The sequence below is a fragment of the Xenopus tropicalis genome, chromosome 2, assembly GCF_000004195.4.
Source record: "Xenopus tropicalis strain Nigerian chromosome 2, UCB_Xtro_10.0, whole genome shotgun sequence".
NCBI lineage: Eukaryota > Metazoa > Chordata > Amphibia > Anura > Pipidae > Xenopus > Xenopus tropicalis.
The window spans coordinates 47453354-47473747 of record NC_030678.2 but is presented as its reverse complement, the minus strand read 5'-3'; the positions used below and the strand labels follow the sequence as shown (position 1 = coordinate 47473747).

Genomic DNA, 20394 nt, shown 5'->3' with positions numbered 1-20394 from the left:
AAGCTGCACTAAAACAAGAAAGACCGATTTCTTACTCTACTGCGCATGTGCCGGCCCCAGGATTCCAAAATAAGACGAGTGAAGAAAGAGGATCGCTCGGTTCCATGTACCCCGGGCTGGTGCAACTTTCTCTAATGGGAGCACTGGCCCAGGGTATCAGCTAAGTGATTACAATCAGTGGAGGTGTCTAATATTTACCCCCCCCCACCCCAGTGGTTGTAACTTTTCTTCTTCTTTAGGCTGATGTCCCATAGAGAGATTTACTCACCCACAGGAAACTACCGTATATACTCGAGTATAAGCCGATCCGAATATAAGCCGAGGTACCTAATTTTATCTAAGAAAGCTGGAAAAACTTATTGACTCGAGTATAAGCCTAGGCATCTATTTCTTTTAACACACCTGCACACTAGCTTGTGTCCGAGTAGTAAGGGCAGAGTAGTAAGGGCAGCGCCGGATTACTTGTCCAACCGGCCATCCATCGAAATGTTATCATTTTAATTTTGCAATACCTGATGGGGCTGAACCCTTATTATTCAGTTAAAAGAAAATGCCGGATTACTTATCCAATCGTTTTAACTTTTACAGTCTTCTTTAATTATTAACATGTTATAGTCTGACAAGTTATTCTACACAAAAACTCACACTAATTAAGTGGTTTAGTTTACTGCAAAAATCAGGCAACATGTAACAAAATAATAAATATTTGCAAAGAGGACACTGAAAACAATAATGTACAGAATGTAATGTAATGATCTGTAGGCAGATGTGGCTCTACAGAATTCTTTGTATTTATTGGATAATTAGCCCCACTATAAAGAAAACAAGAACAGCTCTGATGTACAAGCTTATAGAATTATTATACAGTATGCAAAAAAATGTGAGGTTTTTAGGACAGAAAATGTGCACTGCTTGTAGGAGTTAATTTAGAACTTTTAGTAAATAATTTGTGCATTACTGTTTTACAAAAACCATGTAAAATTCAGAAATGTTTGATGTTTCATAATGTTTTAGCCATAGGTTATAAAATGAAATACCCTACCTCCCTTGCTGGTATGTTTTGTTTATGTTGTAATTCATTCTCTCCAGCCATCGGGTGCGCACGCACGCACGTCACGCACACCCCCCCCCATGCGTGACGCACGTTGCTACTTGCCTCGAGTATAAGCCGAGGGTACCTTTTTTAGCACATTTTGAGTGCTGGAAAACTCGGCTTATACTCGAGTATATACGGTAATCTCTCCAAAATGCCATTTCACTGGCAACAACACGAATTGCTGGTGGAGGCCTACGTATCACTTTGGTTTGCTGAAGTCGCACAAAGTTTCCGCTGAGAGGCAACTTCACACAACTTCGGCAACATGAAGCGATGCATAGACAATTTCACCGGCAATTCATATTGTTTCCCATGAAAAGGCAATGTTTAGCAGAGATCTATTGTGGGCGACTAAATCTCTCCATGGGACATCAGCCTACAGGATAAAAATGAATAACTGAAGGTTATCAATGGATTTCTTAACTTACCATGTAAATCTATAAGGCAGTTGTTGTAGAGCAACTTGATTGCTGGATGCGCTGAAGGACATAGGTACAATGAACAGGAAGTGCTTATTCCTTTCATGCATTTAACAGTACAGTATTATTTGCTGCTCTTTCCACTTACTAAGGGCAATTACATATCTCAGAGGTTACCAAACCTTTGTGAACAATGGATTAATATAAAGGAAATATGTGAATAAAGGCAACTATTGTAAGGCAGCTAAAATGGGGGGAAGAACATAGTTTTATTTATAACCAGATACAAAAATAATTTTTAAGGCGCTAAATAATTTCTCAGCATACATTTATCTCATTTCCAGGAATTAGCAACATATTCATAGACTATCACTTTTTTATAAATTATATTTCCTGTTGCATACCAAGTGACTTTATCTAATGAGTATACAAAGATTACAATGTCTGAAACCAATAGCTCTATCTATCTATTTGCAAGCAATATTTTATGCTAGAAATGCAAAAAAGTTTATTTTACCTTGATGTTTTGGTACTAAATAAAATGGTACCTATTGTGTGTGTGTAGGTACCTTCAGTTGCATTAATGTTGTGAAGTAAAAAAAAATAGAAAATGTGGCTTTTAATCACTCAACCCATTAAGAATTATCAGTGGATAACCAAGGGACACATGTACACTATACCTTACTATGAACTACTGATTGAGCCTTATGGGTTATATTGTCACTTTATGCTGAGAGGATAGATAGCACTGCCAGATATCCGGCCACTACCAGTTCTAGAAAACAAATGAGGCCCATTAGATTGTTGCCTACTGCAAAAGGAGGAGTGTCAGCAATTCAATCTAAGCCAGACAATTTACAAGCAATTAATGTCAATTGCAACGGATGCATCACCTGGGTATTCTGATTCAAATGAGATCATCAATTTTGAAGTTCGACTATCCAATAAATCTGGATGAATGGCTGGTTCAGTGATGACAATTTGAAGCCTAGGACATGGGTGGGGGGGGATTTAATAAACATTTTAAATGAACAAAATATGCAAAAGAGTATTCCTCTGTGGGAACTAGTTTTCCTTTCTTTGAATGTTATTTTTTTGGAACCTAATGAAAATATTTATTGATCCCATCCACCAGTGGACATAAAGCTGCAAATATTTGGTTTTCAATGTAGGTTAGAACGTTTCTTTCTGAAAACTTTAACTCAAGAGGGGTCCCGGTGCAGATGGCCATGTTGGGGCATACAGATCCCATAATGAGCATGTGACGCAGCACAACCAGTAAGCAGATCCATGTGATGCAGAACCATCACATCTACCCTTCCACACAGGAATATATTGGATATGAACGCTGCCATTGTGGACACATTCTAAAGTATCCTAAATACCTTTCCACCAGCATCAAAAGGAATCACAGGTGGAAAGGCCTAAACATCGCTTCGGTTTTCCAAAGTCACACAAAGGTTCCTCTTACAGGCAACTTCGGAAAACCAAATTGATGGGTAGGCCTTTCCACCTATGATTTCCTTTGTTGCCGGAGGAAAGGTATTTAGGAGAGATTAGTCGCCCACAGTAGCAGAGATCTATTACCGGCGACCTATCTCTGCGTGGGACATCGGCCTTAAGAATTTATTCTGTGCAATCAGCTTCAGATCCCTGCTAATCCATTAGTTCTATCTCTATACCATAATTATATATCTGGGCTACCACTTTAGCACTGGCTAATTAGCTGATATTGTATGCAAGATGCAATACAAAGACAAAGACATAAAAGAAAATCATCCTTGCTTGTAAATATACAGATTTTTTGAAGGCTGTTTTTTTTTTTTTTTACAAACTGATGCAACATAAAGATGTGACCATAATTTCAGGTAAAGCTAATTAGCCAGCAAATAATATACCCGGAATCGCAATCGCAAAGCACCCACTGTATTACACACAAATATAAATAAAGTTCAGTACTGCACTCAGAGCTGTATGTTAGTGGTTCATATATAAAATCTGAAATATAGCAAGGAGAAATAAACAGACTGCAAAACACTTACTAAAGGTGACCTATACCCAACGTATAACTTATTGTAAAATTGCTCAGGGAGCTCTTCTGATCACTTTTGCAATATAAATAATTTTCTTTTTAACTCACTGATTAGTTGTGCGGTGCACAGTAGCCCCAAACAAAGCCACCAGTGCTTCTCAGTCTACAAGTATCCAGCACCAAGCCATTTACAGACCTTGGAGCTACATACTCATTCTCATTTATACATCTCATCTGGGGTGCTTCTGTGCCTTGAGTAAGCTATTACCTCTTATTGCACTTCAATAACTGGCAGCTAAATGTATAAACTGAGTATTGATTCAAAGAATAATTTAGGATGTTTTGCTCCTCTGTTTTGTACTGTGAATACGTCTGAGAGTGTATAAAAAATAATCAATATATTCTGTGTATGATTCAAGTGGTCTTCTACCCTGAAACAGTTATTTTGCCCAATAAAAGAAAATTCTAAGCTACATTTGAATACTTGTTAATTGCAAATTTGTTGGTTGTTTTAGTTATTTGTAAGCGTAAGTGCTATTGCTATTGACAGTAGTATTTATTTTTATTTATGTGTTACCTGCCTGTTTCAGGAATCAGGGCCATCAGAGAACAGACACACTGTATTGAATAGCTATTACAATGTACAATGGTACAATCCGTTTTTATCAAAAATCATACATTTTAGGGAAAGCTAATGTTATCCTCAAGTTTTCCTACCACAGAGGAAAGGATTACCTATAGAACTGTGGGTTCATTTCTATTTAAATATCTTACAAGTCACCAAGGACACTTCTAAAAGGTAGAAGATACTCGAGTAGGCACCACTTTAGAATAACATCAATTCAGAGTACAGGTATAGGACCCATTATCCAGAATGCTCGGGACCAAGGGTATTCCGGATAAGGGGTTTTTCTGTAATTTGGAACTCCATACCTTAAGTCTACTAAAAAATCAATAAAACATTAATTAAACCCAATAGGATTGTTTTGCATCCAATAAGGATTATTTATATCTTAGTTGGGATCAAGTACAAAGTACTGTTTTATTTCTACAGAGAAAAGGGAAATCAGTTTTAAAATTCTGAATGATTTGATTAAAATGGAGTCATGGGAGACGGGCGTTCCGTAATTCGGAGCTTTCTGGATAACGGGTTTCCGGATAAGGGATCCTATACCTGTATTTTCTCAGGGAATTTATATAATGCCCATTTCCTTAGATATTTTTGAGACTATGGGGCTGATTTACTAATCCACGAATCCGAATGAGAAAAATTCGGATTGGAAAACGAACATTTTGCGACTTTTGTCGTAAATTGTCGCGACTTTTTCGTAACCGTTACGACTTTGCGAATTGTCGCGACTTTTTCATAGCCATTATGACTTTCGTGAATTGTCGCGACTTTTTCATAGCCATTATGACTTTCGTGAATTGTCGCGACTTTTTCATAGCCATTATGACTTTCGTGAATTGTCGTGACTTTTTCCTAGCCATTATGACTTTCGTGAATTGTCGCGACTTTTTCATAGCCATTACGACTTTCGCGAATTGTCGCGACTTTTTCGTATTGAGCGCTTGAAAAATTCGCGCCAATTTGCGAAAAAGTTGCAAAATACCAATCATTACGAAAAAAAACGCATTCGGACGCTTTTCGGACGTTCGTGGATTAGTAAATGTGCCCCTAAATGTTCAAAAAAGAGCTTTTTATTATGACTGCCAATTGTCTTCTAAAACACTAAGCACATTTAAGTGTTGAATAACATCGGTACCACACCAGAATTAAGTCTGAAAACACTGCACCCCTCCCAAATCCCTGCAGGGTAGATGCCAAATTCCCAAAAACATGTTCAACATTAAGTAATACTGAAGAGCATGAAACTGTAAAAATCCTCAAAGTTCTCCCCCAACCACTCGTGATCTTGACCCAGACCCTACAGTTCCATGACTAGTAAACATGTGCCACATTCCCCCAGCAGTCCATAAAATTGCCCATTGCTTTCTGGTAACATGCATATTTCCAGAAAAACTTAAGGAAACAATTATCAAACCTGAGAAATTCTACTATGAAAAAACTATTTCCAGACCCAGAGAACCTGGCCAACTATGGACCAGTCTCCAACCTTCCCTCTTCTAGGAAAAGTTATACAAAAGGCAGTCGCCACCAGGTTGGAAGTTAAGTTAAGTCTCTTAAACAACAAGATCTATGACAAGCTCCAGTCTGGCTTTAGAAGGAAACACAATCACTTTCTAGAGACAATACTCCATCCTAATCCTTCTTGATCTCTATGCTGTGTTTGGCACTGCAGACCATAACATCTTAATAGAACTGTTAAAAACATTATGTGGTGCAGAGGGTACAGTGCCCAACTGGTTCCAATATTTATTTGTCAGGCAATTCACAAAAGTTAACAGATGGACTACACTCATTAAACTCCCATTAGCTTACGAGTTATACAGGGCTCAATCATATCACCAAGACTATTTGCCATATATATGCAGCCACTCGGAAATACCATAAAGCAAAATGGACTTAATTACCATTGCTAGGCAGATGATACCCAACTGTACTTGTCCTTTAAACTGGACAATAGGGATCCAGTATCCACAATCAATCAGTGCTTAGCTGATCTGAAAGTGTGGATGAACCTGAACTGGCTTAAACTAAACCCGGACAAGACAGTACTTGTAATTGCAGGGCAGAGTAAGATAACAAGATGGCAGGGAGAGCAGCCAGTGGATTTAAACTTAGGGGAGTTAATCTAAACTAGAGCAGGTACGCACACAGGGTGTGATTCTAAATCTCTCTGTGATCTCTCCCTAAAACGTCAGGTTTCAGCTACCATCAGATCAGCATTCTTCCATCTCAGGAACATTGCAAGAATTAAACATCTAATTCCAGTGGAGGACATGCCAAAATGAATCCATGCTTTTGTAACCTCAAGACCAAATTACTGCAATGCCCTATATTATGGTCCTCCAGAAAAAAGATCTTAACCTATTACAGTTGGTACAAAATGCAGCAGCCAGGCTGCTCATGCACCCTCCCATCCCCTTTGTACTTCAGACTCAGAAATACTCAAAGTGCCCAAATAGCAGGAAAGAAGCGCTATAAAAATATTATTATTATTACTTATTCTGCTTTACAATGTAATGGAGACTCTGCTTCCAGTGTGTCACTAATCCCTTGCTCTCTCAGTATTCAAAAGGGGCATCCATATATCTGCTTTGGTTGCTGCAAAGTCACTAGACAGCCACAGACTTCACACTCCTACGTCACGCTCCTTAAAACTATGTTCTTTTGGAATTAGTTCATTTGGCGCTGTTGCACAGTGAATCCTTGAAGTCAGCACTCCATTTGAAAAATGTAATAAATTGTGGACAATCTGGAGGCCACCCATCACAAAGTCAACTCTACAAATGTGGACAGCATGCTAAAAAGATTATTATAAAAACAGCCTTTATGTAACTATGCATTGGCTAAGACTGTGGTTGTTTTAGAGCAGTGCTGTCCAACTGGCGGCCCGCGGGCCGCATGCGGCCCGCGACCCCCCTCTGTGTGGCCCCCCACCTGTCTGGCTGCTTTGATGGCTTACCTTTGAGTAAGCATTAAATGGTATCAGTACTGAGATTAACTGGCCCCCTGCATGGTTCTCACCTCAGATTCAGGCTGTAATCCCTCTGTATTGTTTAAAAATGTAATCCCCTGTGTTTTTCACACCTTTTAATACCTGCATTGTTCACCCCCTGCAGTGTTCACACCTCAGGCTCAGACTGTAATCACTCCCATTGTTCACTTCTTCACACCTCAGACATAGGTACTGTAGGCAGAGTATGGCACACACAGGCAGCATAGGTCAGGGAGGGTATGGCACACACAGGAAGGGTAGGGCAGGCAGAGTATGGCACACACAGTCAGGGTAGGGCAGGCAGAGTATGGCACAAAGAAGCAGTGTAGGACAGGCAGAGTATGGCACACACAGACAGCATAGGACAGGCAGAGTGCTGCCTGTGTGTGCCATACTCTGCTTGCCCTATGCTGCTTGTGGGAGGTGAACCTGGCAGGGGTTTGTTGTGGGAGTTTGTTAGCAGTTGGCCATTAAATGGTCCCAAAGGTGTGTAATTATGTACTGGGGGTTGCTCTGCTATCCACGGGGGAGGAGGAGGCATATGGAATTTAAGGGTATATCTTAATATGACATAATTCTTTCACATATGAATGATGGTTGATATCCCCACAGTAAGGACCAAGCATTTGGGATTTTGCTGTGCTACCACCATTGTGATAAAATAGGTGTGTTTTGAAGTGGGTGTGGTTTCAAAAAGGGGAGTGGTCAAAACTGGCTTCCATTAGTGGCCCTCCACCATGTATGCTAGAGAAATTCCGGCCCTCGGCACCGTAGAAGTTGGACAGCACTGTTTTAGAGGAATAAAGGCAATGGAGGTCATTTATAGGTGCAATCTGTCATGTTGCTTTAACTTTGCAGCCTGCCCTACATTGCAGAGAGCTGGAGCCCCTTGGTGCACTAGCATGTAACTGTTAATGACCCCTAGAGTATTTTCCTGCAAGCTCCAAAAATTCCAACCTACTTGTTTTTTGTGTGAAACTGGCTGTTTTTTTAACCATCACTGTATAAATACCTTGTTTTATAAAAGTATTTTTTTATATTTGGTTTTCCAGCTGAAGATATAAAACCCACAATTTATATTTTACTCGTGAGAAAGTGATTTTAAGCCCAAAAATGCCACTTAGAATATGTCAGATAAATATGAAATAGTTTTACTGTCTTCCCGGAGAATTATAAATCATAAGCTCGACAGAGAGGAGAGCATAAAAGTGAAAAACAGAAAGGTGCATACAGTGGCTGATGTTCTTATTAGGACTGCAGGCAAAGGAATGATGCTTCCCTATTGCATCTATATATCTTCACATCTTTGTCCTTCTTTCTGCTACATAGAGTACATTAACTTTGCCCAAATCTGCAGGTTTTATGGGTACACTAACAGGAACAATCTTCCATTATAACAAGAAACTCTCAGATGCTTTTAGTGCTTAATCCTTGGTAATGACTTGACATTATAACAGTAATGGGTTGTAATTGTACTATAATGAATATTTTGCCAGTCCAGCACTACACAAATAATACACAACTACACAAATGGTTATAATTCTTAAGCAATGAAGTAGACTGTTAGTTAGGGCAGTAGACTCATGTGTATATCTGTGTAACATCTGATCTCTCCTATATTGTATATCTGTGCATAATGTAGCACCATACAGTTGTGCTATCACTGTTACGTAACTATATTTGCATTATGAAACCAACAATACTTGACCTTTCTATTTCTTTGTTTGCTTCCCATCAAAAGAATAGCTGTTGAGCTTTGAGATGGAGTTTACATTTCTACCTCCTGTCTTTACCAATACCTTCCACCTCCAGTCCAGCACAGCAGGGAACATTTCTTTCTTTGTCCTACAATATTAAAATCCTATGTTGCTAGAGGCAGTGTCGGTAGTTGTATTATCCAGGCTTGTCAGTTTTACAAAATGACAGATTCAATAAAAGCCAGTGGTTTACAGAAGGAATTAAATGTACAACCCATGATTTCCTCTTTTCTCTTTCGTTGGGTTAATGTTATGTTCACTGGTGATTTGTTTCCATGTCAAGCAGCCATGCAAATAGCAGAGATACTGGTGGAAACAAGTATACTGACTGGACCAGCAGAAAAGCATTAAACCAACACTGCTAATAGTCACAGTCGCTTGAGTAAAGGGTAACAAGGAAGGATGAGAGAAAGAATCACTATTTCCATGAAAAACAGTATCTGCTGTGCCTACAGGGGCTTTTCTCTGAGTTACGCTTGAGGTTCCTTGAGCAGCTATCCAGATGTGACATAATGAGTTTTGGGTGCATTATTTGATTGTGTCCTTATTGCTTTTCTGTCTTTCCCTTATTCTCATCATTTACCAGAGAATCTCTGTTGCTGGAAAGCACTGGTTACATTCTTAGACCTGTGAGCGATTCTTTCACTTTACTGAATAGAATGTGATATCTACATTTTAAAGACCTAAAATTAGTTTGTCAAATTTTATATAGGGTATTCCATGTAAATGGAAAAAAGGAGGAATACTGGGTTTCCTTCCCAGCCCTCCTATGAGAAAAGCATTTTGCTTGAGCAGACTCAATCCTCAGTATTATGCAAAGTGGAAGGAATGCTGCAAAAGGAAAATTTCCAAACATTTTCATTTATTTGAAATATGCTATAGCTAAGGTTCACCCACTGAGTCTTAAGTACAGCCAGAGTATTTACTAATCAGATTCCACAACGAAAGAATGGTTTATTCTTATAGGGGCGTATCAGTGTAGTGCACCAAAATGCTTTTGTCTTGTATCCAGGTCACTGGCTCTATATGTGCTGATCAGAAAGCCCTGCACTATCCTTATGAGCCCCAAAATAGCGAAACTGGTCTACAGATAACAGATCAGCAGGCTACCCGGGCTGTTTCTAGTTCCTGATGTCAGAGTTATCACTGAAAGGGACAGACAAATACTGCTTTGTATTGCAATTAAAGGAGAATGAACAGTACAAGATTAGTTTAATGCACATAGATTGGCCAACTTGTGGGCTCCTAAAACACTATATTTTTATTTTCCAAATCTAAAAAATAACTAACTGAGTACTGAGTTGTCCCTTATGTCTCATGGCTTGACTTCTTCCAGAAGGTTCTTGCAGCAAACTCAAACTGAACTAGTTTATCGTCCACAGGGTTATGCAGTAATACTGGCAGCCCGCAACCCCCCTATGTGTGGCCCCCCACCTGTTTGGCTGCTTTGATGACTTATTTTTGTGTAACCTTTAAATGGTATCAGTACTGAGATTAACTTGTCCCCTGCATTGTTCACACCTCAGATTCAGGCTGTAACTCCCCTGTATTGTTTCTACATGTAATCCCGTGTGTTGCTCACACCTTTTAATCCCTGCATTGTTCACCCCCTGCATCATTCACACATCAGGCTCAGGGAGAAGACTAAGCCTTATACCCTTGTCACTAGTATGGTCCCTTCACTAAGGCAGTAGAGCCTGTTAGGAGAATACGCCCTGCTGTCTCTCCTAGTTTGAGTCTGAAAGCTGCTCTTGCTAACTGAAGCTGACTATCTCACTTTCCTAGAAAGTGCCCTTACAAATATCTTTCCTGCACTTACTAATCCTCAATCACAGGGTCCCTGCTCCCCAATTTCTCCAGAAATAAAGATCTCTTTGGAGTAAGATGGCTTTACTGGGGCCTTGTTGATCCCAAGCTCAGTGGAACATCCACCTGATTTAACAGATACAGCCAAAGAGAAAGATTCACCCCTTTGCTAACGCTGTGTTAGAGTGGGAAAGGGAATGGTCAAGCTATGGGCCAATAATGCGGAACATAAAAACAGGTAAATCTGTTATATGGGGCTCCGCCCAGAAACAGTTAGATAAGTAAGTGTAGGGTTTAAAGCTATAGGGATTGTTAACCAAATAGGTCCCTACACCCCCTTATGTAGAATAATTGCATATTAACCAACTGGTGCTCACAGGGTGGCTTAGGAACCTCGCATCACCATGAAGTGAAGCTAATATGGGTGGGTTCTGGAAAATCAGCAATGAAACCTGGGCATACTATGTGATCAGGGCTGTATTTAGGCTTAGTGCTACCCTAGGCACCGGGCCTAACTGCACGCCTAGTGAGTGAAAGTGACGTCACACACACACGGCAAGTCTCCAGCGGTGGCTGGGTGCCTATGTATAAAAGCCTGCGCTGTATGTGACCTGTGCAGCATCACTGAGGGGATCAAGCAATAACGGCTATTCACTTGTGCTTACACTATTATGCATATGCAATGCTGCATGAATGGGAAGGTTGTTTACTAAGGGAGTAAAGCAGAGCACTGAAGTAAATTCTGCCGATCAGAATTACATGGTCCTTTCAGATGCAGCAGTGTCACATTATACCTTTCTGTGTCCTTAAAAATTTTTAACTCCTATAACACCACTGCCATCCCCTTTAAGAAACAATGCCACATAAAGAAACAATGTTGACAGTAATGTTCTCCCTTGTACCCCCAGCACTCTGTTGGGAATCTAGAGGCAGAATTTCCAGTGCTATAAGCAGACTGTAGCCAGGAGATAGTGGTGCTTCTTAAAGGTTTAGCTTACCTTTAAGTTAACCTTTAATATGTCATAGAATGACCATTTCTAAGCATGTTTTCGATTGCTCTTCATTATTTTTTATAGTTTTTGAATTATTTGCCTTCCTTTCCTGACTCTTTCCAGCTTTCAACTGGGGCTCACAGCAGCCAAAACAGTATTGCTCTGTGAGGCTGCAATTCTTTCTATTCAGCCCCTCTACTATTCATATACCAGATCAGACCCTGGTTACTAAGGTAAACTGGACCCTAGCAACCAGAAATTGCTGAAACTGGAGAGCTGTGGAACAAAAAGTAAAATAATTAAATAACTACAAATAATAACAAATGAAGACCAATTGCAAATTGTTTCAGAATAGCACTTTCTACATCATACTAAAAGTTAACTTAAAGGTGAACAACCCCTTTTGAGCATGTGCATACGGCATCAAAGTAAATGATCCCTTTGATATCCCATGGCTAAATGTGTGGATTTGGGGTCTATTAATATAGAGGTTTTCACAGTAAAATATATAATAAATGTTAGAAACATTTAAAGGAGAAGAAGAGCTGGGTGATGCTAATTAAGACAGCCTAGTAAGGAAAATTGCTACGTTTTACCATGACCATGTCGCCTTGTCTCCAGAGTACTGCACCGCTATTGAACCCCCCCACTCCCACGCACCCCAAGCACTAATCAAGATTGGTGTGTGAGCATTACAGTAAGATCCAAGGAAACCGCTGAACTGCAGATGTTCCCACCCAAAGCAAGAAAGGTACCCCAGGCCAGGCAGTCCAGGGTATAAGAGTTGAAATTTTAGCCACTTGGGGTGTCTGGCAAATTGCTTTGTTGCAACTTTAATAAATTAAATATAAAGTGAATATACGCCATTTTTTTAAGTAAAACATACAATTGTTTAATAAAGCATTGAGGCTATGAGTTTATTAGTAGTGCTGCAACATGTGTATTTTATAGGTGTCACCTTTAAGGGATAACAACACAAATTGATGGCAGGCTTCTTGGCTATTATTTCCTATAACTGAAAGAAAGGAAGAGAAGAAAGCACATAAGTCTGTTATCTGAAGATGGAGGAGATCTCCTGGTGCCATTGTCGAGTCGGCTCAGTCAGCAGCCATTGTTCTTGTTCCATTTTTGCCCTTTGGAGGCTGTCATGGAGACTAAGTACTCTAGAAATCTTACAATTGCTCTGTAATCCTGTTTGCCTGACAGATGTCATATAAATGCAAATGGTCATGGGGCAGATTTCCTGTAGCATAAAAGAATGATCCAGTAATGTTTTTTTCCTACACATTAAAGGAGATTTGAGCTTAAAGCAATATTGCCATAAAAATATCTCAGAAGGGGAATGGCTCCCTGTGTGCAGGGCTGCTAGGGTGTGTGCCATCTGATTACTATAATATACCATAATACAAATAGAATACAGCAAGATATCCATTAAATCAGTCCTCCTAAGGGTGAAGACACACAGAGCTACTAGTAGCAGCTACAAAAATGCTGATCATTTACTGATAATTGTCTCTATGTGTGTTTTAGCAGAGACAATTCTCAGTATTGTCTATGGCAGGGTATTTTCTATCATTTAGTAGCCATGACAAGTAGCTGCTACTAAGAAGTTGCTCTGTGTGTCTTCAACCTAAAGCATAAAACATTTTTTCAAAGCAGTGTATTTTTGACTAATTGGTCACCATCTGTTTTTTTTCCCTTTACTGTACAGTGTCTTCTTCTTGTTTTGTTTTCACTACATGCCATGGAGGAGTTACTGACTCTGCCTGAAATTTAAGCCTTACTTAGACTCCGTTTTTGCCTTACTCTTTTGCCACAATCTTTATTATATGCTCCCATAACCCTCCAGTAGTGTTATAAACTTTCAAGGGGAGTGGCTTAACAGCAATGAGGCCTAACAGCAGCTGGTGATGAAAATGCCTTATGTAGTCACTGGCTTTATCTGACCTGGAACAGCTGGAGAGCCTTGGGCTACAGATGAAGAAACAATCTCTGACTCATTTGCCAAGGGCTTTTAAGGGCAAGTGTTAGCCACATGTGTGTTAAGGAAGCATGTTAGACCTTTAACTGCACTGGGATGTCCTTCAATGTTTTAGGAAGCTTGAATAAATATTGCCGTATAATATCTGCTGCAGGAGAATCAGTAAAGGTTAGCCGGAAACTCATATATACGTAGCAGAGACAAAATGTAAGTAACATTAAGCTTGACATTCTAAGGCCAACCCAACCATTTTCTGACTTGGTAAATCTACTGTGCACATTGCTGTGCATGCAGGCTACTTTTTTCCACAACATTAGAGGGGATTATATACAGATAGGGGGGTGCTCTTTTTTCCCATAAAAACGCTACCCCTTTAGATTAGAGGAATGTAGCTTTCATTTGAAGCAGTGTAAGTGGTTCTTCAGGGTGAGGGCAGGGAGGTTGGGGAATGCCCTTCCTAGTGATGTGGTAATGGCAGATTCTGTTAATGCCTATAAGAGGGGCCTGGGTGAGTTCTTGAACAATCAGAATATCCAAGGCTATTGTGATACTAATATCTACAGTTAGTACTGATGTTGGTATATACAGTCTATGTATGTAAGTGTAGATAGGTAAGTATAGGTTGTGTGTGCTGGGTTTACTTGGAAGGGTTGAACTTGATGGACTTTTTTTTAACCCTATGTAACTATGTAACAGAAAATGTATTTGTGTATCACAAGTATTTTCCATTTATTTACAACAGGTTATTGTGGTAACAGCATGAACTTTGGATTTATCTAAACTAAGGCTGCAACTAGGGTTGCCACCTTTCTTCGTTAATACCAGCCTTCAGGATGGGGGATGGGCAGTGACGGGTTAATGGCAGAGGTGGACATCAAAAATAAATCGGTGTGATCGCCATGGAGAGGGTCAGGAAAGTGACGAATCTATAGGAAGGGTTTCTGCCCTTACAAATTGACCAGCCCTAGCTGGCAATTTGCCGGTAAAATACCATCTTAGTGGCAACCCTAGTTACAGTGGGCATATTCACGCCTGTAGGCCTCAACACATTAATACTTTTAGTCCAATAAGAATCTTGCCCAATGGATGCTGCAAGTGTGCACGACTAAGGGGCACATTTACTAATCCACGAACGCTCCGAATACGTCCGAACACGTTTTTTTCATAATGAGCGTATTTTCCGCGACTTTTCCTTGCGCACCTTTTTCGACACTTGCACGACTTTTTCGTATTTTTAGCGCGAAAAAATCGGATCAGTTTTGACACTGTTTACAATCATTCGCTATGAAAATTTCGTGACTTTCGGATCGCCAATACGATATTATCGTGACTAATACATTTTTTTCGGAAGCATTTTTGTGATATTTGTGATCTTCAAAAATTTTCGTTTCCAATCCGAATTTTTCCCATTCGGGATTCAAACTCGTGTTTTGATAAATCTGCCACTAAGTGTAGTCTGTTTATAAAACTAATAGATTAAAAAATGACTTTCTGATTTTTTTCCACCCCAAAAATAAGCTCAGACACACAATGTAGAACCCTATGTAAATATCAGGTTTAACTGATATCAAACACCTGTATCCCAGTCCCACCAAGAAATGTTCTTAGCAGAATGTTTATATACTGTACATGGACACACAGGAAAGTGTGCTAATATCAAAAGAATATAGTTATGTGGGGAAGCAGAACAGATCCCATCAGATTCAAAAATCCAGCAACTGTACAATCGCATAGATACTGCAGCCATTTGCCACACTTCTGAAGCTGAAGCTGACCACATACAAGCCACATACAGGCAGAGGACCTTACAAGGGTCATTGGTCAGACATAAGTGCAGATGGAGCAGACTAACAAAAATCATCTGCCACATACTGCAGTGTTTAACCCCTTCAAAAAGCGGTGCATTGAGGACCACCAGACATGCATAAAGATGGCTCCATCTGTACTGTATGTGCATCAGCTCACAATCTGCTTTTCTTTGAGAAAACATATCAAACAGTAGGGTGAATAATGTCAGGAGCCAAGACTGTGATAAAAATGCCAATGAAAATTGGATTGCTGAATGCTTTTGAGAACCCTTCTGAATTCTATTGACCTATATTAATGAAGCAGAACATTTTCTAAGAAGAAAAATCTCACTAGCATATGGTCTAGAGCTAGCAATACAGTACACATGAATGTGGGTCCCATGGTATCTGTAATTTCAGGCCTATTTGCCATGTTCCCTTTGGAACTCTGCTCAGTAAACCAAAATACAGTTCAGCGAGAGAGGTTTGGAAGCAACTAAATGTAAAAGCCTAATATGCAGATTACATACAGATAGTGTCCAATACAAGAGGTAAAGGGGACCCTGCTATTAGCAATTACATACAACCCATACAGTCACTTGAGGGATACACATCATGTTTAATTATGCCCTTTTTTCAGATTCAAAATTTGTAAGCCAGGAGTGAAGCACAGAAACTCTCACACACTGGGGTAGAACTGGCCCATAGGAGTCAATGGAAGAATCTTGGCATTACAATGAATGAAGTTTAAAACCATATCCCACCATATGGATGACTGTAGGAACTGCAGTGAGTACAGGCACTCAATGCATATTATAACATTTGAGATTGTAGCATCTCCCCAAGCACTGCCTGACTCTCTTCTCTATACCTTTGATATGCCTGAATTCTTCCATTAGAAACTCTCCCCCGTCCCCTCCAAAGCTAAACTGAGAACCTATCCTTTGAAGCCCCAGCGCAGTGCCCAGTACAATCTTTGGTACATAAGTTGCAGCAAAGGCTATTTCCCCGTATTTTGTGATGGAACGGTGTCACTTTGGGTGCACAATATTAATAACTACCTTATCATCTGATTCACTTGGTCAGATGTGACTATTGAGGCAGATTGGTAAAGAAACCTTGAAGTTATCACCATGTCCAGGTTGATGGTAATTCCAGGGTGCTCTTACATCAGTGCATGCACTTGCACATAAATCAACAGAACAGGCTGAAGGGGAGCATTTAACACCGTTGCTGTGAGTTTCAATGTAAAATTGGAAAAAATTTGGAAAATAAATAGGCACAAACCCTACTTGCCCACAATATCTTCTCATCAGCTACTGCCTACACTGCTGCACTACCTATAAGGCATTTATGGCCAACAACCAATCTCTTTCTCATACTGTTCTTCATGCACCTATGCCTGCTTCTCTCAAGCCATTTTCCCCTACTTGTCCACCCCATAAAGGATACATCTGGCACGTTTCAATGTAAGCCTCTTTTGCTGGAAAGTAAGGAACACAGTTCCCACTATGATTAAAGGGGAACTCCATCCAAACATTGCTTATGCTTTTTGAAAAGTAACTCAAGCAACTTTGGATTATTTATCAATTACAATTTATACAGCTTTTCATGACATTTAATGTGATAACATGGTTTATAACAGTTACCTAAGCCCCGCCCCCTGTTCTCCTGCAGATCTGGCTGGCTACTTTAATACTCAAAAAAAGTAGTCGACTATCCTTAGCCTGCCTTCAGCCTGCATCCTCCAAATCCCACAATTCCCTGCACATGTGATGTCATTAATGAAAGGCACATCACAGTGCAATGCATTGTTGGTTATGTAGTCCCTCCATGCTGTCTGTAAGCTGTGAGGCAGTTATTACAATTTGGAACATTAAAGGGGTTGTTCACCTCAGTTTTTTAATTATTTCAATTTTTGTTTAGCAGCTCTCCAGTTTGGAGTTTCAGCAGCTATCTGGTTGCTAGGGTTCAAATTAACTTAGCAACCAGGCAGTGGTTTGAATGAGGGACTAGTACCGTATATGAAAAGAAGAGGTCCTGAATAGAAAGATAAGTAATAAAAAGTAACAATAAGAATGAAACTGTAGCTTCACAGAACAATATTTTTTGCCTGACCCCTATTTCAAAGTTCCAAAGAGTTATAGGAAGGCAAATCATTCAAAAACTAAAAAAAAAACAAAATAAAAAAAAAACAATAACCAAAAGTTAATTTAAAGATGACCCTCCCATTTAATGTTTTAGCCTCCTTCCCACCAGGATTTCAAATGATGCAGAAAGAGAACTGTTTTGTAGCAAAATTTAGCATTAAATAACTGTATTTATTCATACTTTTTGAAGAAACAGATTAAAGTTATAGGTATATTAGTATATTAGGGGTTTCTCTGTTGTGTGGGGCTCTTTAACAAATTTTTGTTCTGAAGCCGGAGTTTCCCTTTAACCATGAAGAAGTGGGGTAAGCCAGTCAGACGGAAATCAGTGGTGTCATGATCCGTACATCTGTTACTGTAACATACAGATGGCTGTGCTGGATCCAAATGTTACTGAAATGTCACCAGCAACAAACACTAAGCGTGAACACGAATCGGCTCTTCAAAGCCACACACGGCTCATTCACTTTTAACCCCGCAGATACAAGCTGATGATGGTCACGGAGCCATTTATTTTGTGAGCATCCTATGTATGGAAGTGTCAGTTCCCAGAAACCAGTGGAATACTCCATTCTCTAGCAGATTGGCTCATCTACCCAGTACAGTGTGGTGTGGGCACACAAACCCTGAGGATTTGTATAAATACATATTTACAAATTATTGTTGCAAAATTACAATGTGCACTGCCCTCAGTCATCATGCAATCAATAAGGATGAATATTTTTCAGTAGACCAGCCATGCTAAAGCATAGGCTCCACAGCTGTGGCAGAATTATAACTCTCTGAACCACTGGTAGACTTTTGCTTTCAGGAAATGCTATGAGTTCTAGTTTAACACCAGCTATAGGCAAGCAGTACTACCCCTTAAATGTATTAAACACAGATATAAGCACACAGTTAGGGATAGCAGCTCATCTGATGTCTGGAAGGCACTAACAAAAAATTAATTTATAGCATGTGTGATAGAGTGTGTATATGTATGTATATATATGTCTGTGTATGTATATGTGTATTTATATGAGTGGGTATGTGTACATGTGTATATGTGTGTCTAGACAGATACATATAGATAGATGATAGATAGATAGATAGATAGATAGATAGATAGATAGATAGATAAAAGATGGATGGATAGATAGATATAGATGATAGATAGATGATAGATAGATAGATAGATAGATATAGATAGATAGATAGATAGATAGATAGATAGATAGATAGATAAATGATGGATGGATAGATAGATATAGATGATAGATAGATGATAGATAGATAGATAGATATAGATAGATGGATAGATAGATAGATAGATAGATAGATAGATAGATAGATAGATAGATAGAGATAGATAGATAGATAGATAGATAGATAGATAGATAGATAGATAGATATACATACATACATAGATGATAGATACATATATGATAGATAGATAGATAGATAGATAGATAGATATAGATACATACATACATAGATGATAGATACATATATGATAGATAGATAGATAGACAGATAGATATAGATAGATGGATAGATAGATAGATAGATAGATAGATAGATATAGATAGATGATAGATAGATGATAGATAGATAGATAGATAGATAGATAGATATAGATACATACATACATAGATGATAGATACATATATGATTGATAGATAGATAGATAGATAGATAGATAGATAGACAGACAGATAGATATAGATAGATGGATAGATAGATAGATAGATAGATAGATAGATAGATAGATAGATATAGATAGATGATAGATAGATGATAGATAGATAGATAGATATAGATACATACATACATAGATGATAGATACATATATGATAGATAGATAGATAGATGATAGATAGATAGATAGATAGATAGATAGATAGATGATTTATGTGTGACTGCTTGAACATATGTGTGTATATATATATAAATATATGTGCTTGACATGTACCTCCTTCTTTACGTTCCACAGCAGCTTCTCCTTGGCGCTATCATCTGAGCAGTTCATGGTGCTGGGAGCCGAGGGGTGGGTCGGTGCTGGAGAGAGGGGAAGCTGTCGGTTGCCAGCCCGGTGTATGGAGGAGCACGCTGCCCCAGGTGCCCGGCTGCTGGTGATGCTCCGCTTTTGCCGCCGCTGCTTCTCCTGACGATGCTGCTGCTGTCATTCCGCCTAGAACTCGCCGTGACGTCAGACCCCCGGGCTCCCCCAGGCCCCCCCTCCTCCGTTATCTTCTCCAGGACCTCCCCCTGAGCTCCGCCCCTCAGTGGGTTACGGTCATTCTTGAGAAGCCGGGCTGACCGCGTCCCAGCAGTTTCCATGGTAACTGCTCTACATGGGTGGGTGGTGCCGCCCACTTCTCCCATTGTGAAGGAAAAGTCGTGTTGGCTTCAGCAGTTGTGTTAGGGGTAGGGAGAAGGGGAAAGCCTCTGTGCGGCCAGTATCAGTGTGTGCGAGCCTTGCTCTCCATTGCAGCAGGGTAAGAGCCAAACCGCTCCGGGATAGCCCCTTCACTGGGTTTATTTAGCGATTCTGTGCGCTTGTTGCTTGTTTCCATCAACCGGGACAGGCATCTGGGCATCTTGTTAAACTGCAGGATGAATGGCTCTGGCTGCAAAGCCCACAGAAACATTCCAATTTCCCTGCTAAATACCTGAATGTTGGGAGAAAGTTCATGTGTTGGCAGGAAACTTACCCGAACACAAGGCAAAGTAGCCCTAGAGCTGGGCAAAGTAGCCCTAGAGCTGGGCAAA

The 20394-nt window shown here is 39.8% G+C and overlaps 1 protein-coding gene across 2 annotated transcripts in view; it reads right to left on the bottom strand.

Annotated features, from left to right (window-relative positions):
* sgsm2 (small G protein signaling modulator 2) overlaps nucleotides 1-19841 on the bottom strand; it is a 177191-nt gene extending 157350 nt beyond the window's left edge. Inside the window, exon 1 of one of the 2 annotated variants that reach the window (XM_002935293.5) lies at nucleotides 19595-19841. In XM_002935293.5, the coding sequence (XP_002935339.2) occupies nucleotides 19595-19651 (57 nt within the window). In that variant the 5' untranslated portion in view covers nucleotides 19652-19841. The remainder of the gene's footprint in view (nucleotides 1-19594) is intronic. The other variant, XM_031896765.1, reaches the window with a different exon arrangement.
* Between the last annotated feature and the right edge of the window lie 553 nt (nucleotides 19842-20394).